Raw genomic sequence first — 4,834 nt, forward strand, 5'->3', positions numbered from 1 at the left:
ACCCCTACTCCGCAGAGCCCACACTCCTCACTGGGTCCGAAAGCCTGTGCTGATTGGCGGCTGGCCCATGGTTCAGCCCCCTGGACAGTCCCTGGGGCTCGAAGCATTACGTCAGCCGGGCCTGGAGAGCGCTAGCGCGAAGGGGACTGGGGGGCTTGGGCTGGGGGCGCGGCCTGCGCGAGCCGCCCCACCCTTCTTGCATAAAAGGCTGAGCTCGCTGGGCCGCCGCTCTTAGCCGGTCGATTCCCGAGCGCTTTCCCGGTGACCCCGCAGTGGGTGTGTAAGGGAGGACGGACAGACTGACCAGACGCCGACCGGGGCCAAAAGAAGCTAGCTAGCACCATGCGTGAGATCGTGCACATCCAGGCGGGCCAATGCGGCAACCAGATTGGAGCCAAGGTGGGCGCACCGAGGACTGGGTGGGGATGGAGCGAGGACCCAGGCCTAAAGTAGAGCTCTTCTGGGTTCCTGGGCGCCAGCGGCATCCTGAGCAGGCCTGGGGCTCTCCAAGTGCAGACTGCTTTGTGCTGCCGAGTGGGGCGTGGGCTCGGAGGCGACTTTCGTGGGGGAGGGGGAGTAACCTCTTTTTCATTTTTGCTGTAATTCATTTGAAATCCTGGTCATTTCTCGGCCTCCGCTTCCTCCCTGCTCTTCACTTAGCCAGACACGCGAGCCTGGAGAAGGCGCCAGTGTATTTCCGAGACTGCGCGCACGCGTTTGCGGGAGGCGGCGGGACGCAGGGAGAATTGATTTGACTCGCTTGAACCCGAGTCGAGTTGGGGGGGGAGGGGAGAGAGTGATTGTCCTGAGGTCTCGGGACGTGCTTTGAATCTAAAACCACCAGTCCTTCCACTCGCTCTTCCCCACACACTCACTCCGCGAGGGCTGGAGTCCCTGCGCTCCCGCCTCTGGCGGGCTCCCGCAGCTGTGACCCTGAGCGCTGTGCTTCGCCGAGGATGCGGATGGTTCTATTGCTGGTTCCTCCCGCTCATTCCCAAACCCTCGCCTCCTGCCGCGAGCAGCTGTTCCCTGGGGAAACGCCTAATTTCAACTTTTTGCCTCTGCAAAATACAAGCCCTGCGGCTGTGCCGGGTCACCCAGCCCTAAAGCTCCCTGAAAGGAAGGGTTGTCGGAACTGAGGGTGGGGGGAGGGTGCTATTCATTGTAAGTCGTGGCCTTTCTGACCGTCGGGCGTGGCTAAATTTAACCTTTTACTGTGCCACAGTTTTGGGAGGTCATCAGTGATGAGCATGGGATCGACCCCACTGGCAGTTACCATGGAGACAGTGATTTGCAGCTGGAGAGAATCAATGTGTACTACAATGAAGCCACTGGTAATTGCCTTTACTTCCCACCACCACTTCAGTTTTTCACCCCCTCTGTTCCGGGGAACTAGCCCCAGGAGTGTGGCCCCAGGGGAGGGTGGACTAGAGGATTTCGGATTCCTACTCTTTCACTGTGGTATTTTAGTGGGCTTTCTGGTTCACAGTCGAATGAATCCTTTGAGAATTTGGTGGGTCTTGTGTGAGTCTTTGTTTGGGGGGCAACAGCAGTGCCTGAGAAAGGGAAGCTGGTACAGTCTTTCTCTTCAGAGCTCTCTACCTGCAGGTCTAAGTCCAGCTCTGTTCCCCTCAGGTAACAAATACGTACCTCGGGCCATCCTTGTGGATCTGGAACCAGGCACGATGGACTCAGTCAGGTCTGGACCATTCGGCCAGATCTTCAGGCCCGACAACTTCGTGTTTGGTGAGTGACTGGGCCGGCTGATGGCATGGGAGGCTGATCTTACTCCAGGTAGCTCAGTGTGGAGAGGTGTGACTACCTGAGGGAAAGCATGAAGAACATCCAGTTGTGTGTTCGTTTACTTTTAATATGAGCTAAAACACCTCTAATAGCTAGGTATTCCTAGATTTCCTTACTTATAATTATATCCACAACCAAATATTTTAATGTCTGGACAGTTAGGTAACAACCTGAATTAATCTTATCTGAACACTGACTCATTAAGGGGTTTAAAGTAAACAGGAATTTAAACCAATCATCAGTGACTTATGAAGTGTCTTTCCCTCTGGCAGGCCAGAGCGGGGCGGGGAACAACTGGGCAAAGGGCCACTACACGGAGGGAGCTGAACTGGTAGACTCAGTCCTGGACGTGGTGAGGAAGGAGTCAGAGAGCTGTGACTGTCTGCAGGGCTTCCAGCTGACCCACTCGCTGGGGGGCGGCACCGGGTCAGGGATGGGCACGCTGCTCATCAGCAAGATCCGGGAAGAGTATCCCGACCGCATCATGAACACCTTCAGCGTGATGCCCTCGCCCAAGGTGTCCGACACGGTGGTGGAGCCCTACAACGCCACGCTCTCCGTCCACCAGCTGGTAGAAAACACAGATGAAACGTACTGCATTGACAACGAGGCGCTGTACGACATCTGCTTCCGCACCCTGAAACTGACCACCCCCACGTACGGAGACCTCAACCACCTGGTGTCGGCCACCATGAGCGGGGTCACCACCTGCCTGCGCTTCCCGGGCCAGCTGAACGCCGACCTGCGCAAGCTGGCCGTGAACATGGTGCCCTTCCCGCGCCTGCACTTCTTCATGCCCGGCTTCGCCCCGCTGACCAGCCGGGGCAGCCAGCAGTACCGCGCCCTGACGGTGCCCGAGCTCACCCAGCAGATGTTCGACTCCAAGAACATGATGGCCGCCTGCGACCCCCGCCACGGCCGCTACCTGACGGTGGCCGCCATCTTCCGGGGCCGCATGTCCATGAAGGAGGTGGACGAGCAGATGCTCAACGTGCAGAACAAGAACAGCAGCTACTTCGTGGAGTGGATCCCCAACAACGTGAAGACGGCCGTGTGCGACATCCCGCCGCGCGGCCTGAAGATGTCGGCCACCTTCATCGGCAACAGCACGGCCATCCAGGAGCTGTTCAAACGCATCTCGGAGCAGTTCACGGCCATGTTCCGGCGCAAGGCCTTCCTGCACTGGTACACGGGCGAGGGCATGGACGAGATGGAGTTCACCGAGGCCGAGAGCAACATGAACGACCTGGTGTCCGAGTACCAGCAGTACCAGGACGCCACTGCCGACGAACAGGGGGAGTTCGAGGAGGAGGAGGGCGAGGATGAGGCTTAAGGTCACAATCTAACACAGGTTGGGGAAACTCGGTGAGGAAAGCATGGGGCGGGGGGCTTACTGGTGATATTTTACTGGTGAAAATACCTTGGCAGTTGAAGGAAAGAAGCATGGTCTGCTCTAGGTGTGCGCGCTGGTTCTCTGGTGCTCTTCACTGTTGCCTGTCATTTTTTTCTTTTTGTAATACTGATAACATCAATGTAACACTTGAGATATTTCTGAACTACTGTTGTAATGGCTAAAATCACATAAATATTTGTGTCCTGATGGTCCTCTTTTCTGTCTCCTCTTTATTGAGTTCTTTATTATCAATTTAAGTGTAACTTACAGAACACATAGTAAATTGTTCCTTTAGAAACGGGAAGGGAGAGGTAAAAGTTCAAACGAATTTACTCTTTCGGTGGTAAAGTTGAACTAACCAACTACAATTATACCAATTTAAGATGGGAGATAAATCCAAATGTTGAAATGACTCAAAGTAAATATTTTATTAGTTGAAGTGATGCCTCCTTGAAATCACACTAAATGTATTTTCATGTAGAAATCCTACTATACCTCTATTTCCTTTACAAAATTTTTTTTGACTATTTACTACATCCATACAGGACAAAATTCTAAAGGATAGAGTGGAAAGTCTCGCTTCCTTCTGTGTCCCTGGGTATAGTTTCTATGCTGGAGGGCAACCATTCTTAGCATTCTTATCTGTCTTGCATCCTTGCAGAAATATTCCATATACTTCAAACCTATGTAGATTCCTTTTTGCTTTATTCACACACATACTAACACTGTTCTGCTGCCTCCTTTATTTACTAAAACACAGTTTCTATCCTTTAAATGGATACACAGTGTCCATTATGTAGTTGTGCCATATTTTTAACCAATTTCCTATCAATGGACATGTCAATTTTTATGCTTTTTCATATAGTATAGTACCACAGTGAACCATTTTAGGCATACGCTTGTATGATTGTGGATATGAGACTGGCTATCCTATAAGTTTCTCTAAGTGGAATTTTCTGACAAAGGGTATGATACTATCTTTATAGGTTAATGAAACCAGCTGTACTTAGGAATAGCCACAGATTTATAAATTGTTAATACACTAAAATTCTCAAGCAAATTTTCTTCTCAGCAATCATGTTTATACTACATAACAAACTATTTTTACTTAAGTTAACACATTTGAATTTATATGAAAGTATAAATTCTGCATCGGAGAATTTTACTTTAAAGGGCAAGACACAATTTTTAGTTTATTGCATTTTTACCATGCAGAGCTGGAATTTGGGATTTGAACCCACCACAGCCTCTAGACTCAAACTCTACCACTAAAGAAACCATGGGATTCCAACAAGTGACTTTCAGTTAAGATCATATGCTTCTGTGGGATCAATTATACTTTGTCAAAATGGTATGAATGCAAGCCTTTTCTGGGCCAGTTTCTTATTTTGGGAAAAGAAGTGGAGTGTAAGTTATAAACAAATGTAAAAAACTTATTTACATACCTCTATGGGAAGAAAAAATCAGGAAAACTGTAGGTTTATGATTTTTCTAATTTTTAGACATTCAAAACTAGAAGAAAATAATACTTTAAACCTTACCCTGTTTTCATTTCATTCTATTTGGTTCTACTCCTACTTAAGCATTTAAAACAGAAGAAAAATGAGGGCTGGATAAGGATTCCCGTATTAAAGAAGC

The 4,834-nt window shown here is 49.8% G+C and overlaps 1 protein-coding gene across 1 annotated transcript; it reads left to right on the forward strand.

Moving 5' to 3' along the window:
* Positions 1-3,403, forward strand: TUBB2B (tubulin beta 2B class IIb). Its single transcript, XM_019752352.3, has 4 exons — positions 1-399; positions 1,226-1,334; positions 1,636-1,746; positions 2,076-3,403. The coding sequence occupies exons 1-4, from the start codon at positions 343-345 to the stop codon at positions 3,134-3,136; spliced, it is 1,338 nt and encodes a 445-aa protein (XP_019607911.2). The 5' UTR covers positions 1-342; the 3' UTR covers positions 3,137-3,403.
* Positions 3,404-4,834: the final 1,431 nt, after the last annotated feature.

This window comes from Rhinolophus sinicus, chromosome 14 (genome assembly GCF_057876585.1).
Source record: "Rhinolophus sinicus isolate RSI-liver-muscle chromosome 14, RSI-T2T, whole genome shotgun sequence".
Taxonomy (NCBI): Eukaryota; Metazoa; Chordata; class Mammalia; order Chiroptera; family Rhinolophidae; genus Rhinolophus; species Rhinolophus sinicus.

Bases quoted from the DNA above. Each gene is read 5' to 3' on its own strand.
- TUBB2B (XM_019752352.3), top strand. From the start codon at position 343: ATGCGTGAGATCGTGCACATCCAGGCGGGCCAATGCGGCAACCAGATT. The intron at 400-1,225 runs GTGGGCGCACCG...ACTGTGCCACAG, and splicing joins GCAACCAGATTGGAGCCAAG to TTTTGGGAGGTCATCAGTGA. The intron at 1,747-2,075 runs GTGAGTGACTGG...TCCCTCTGGCAG, and splicing joins GCCCGACAACTTCGTGTTTG to GCCAGAGCGGGGCGGGGAAC.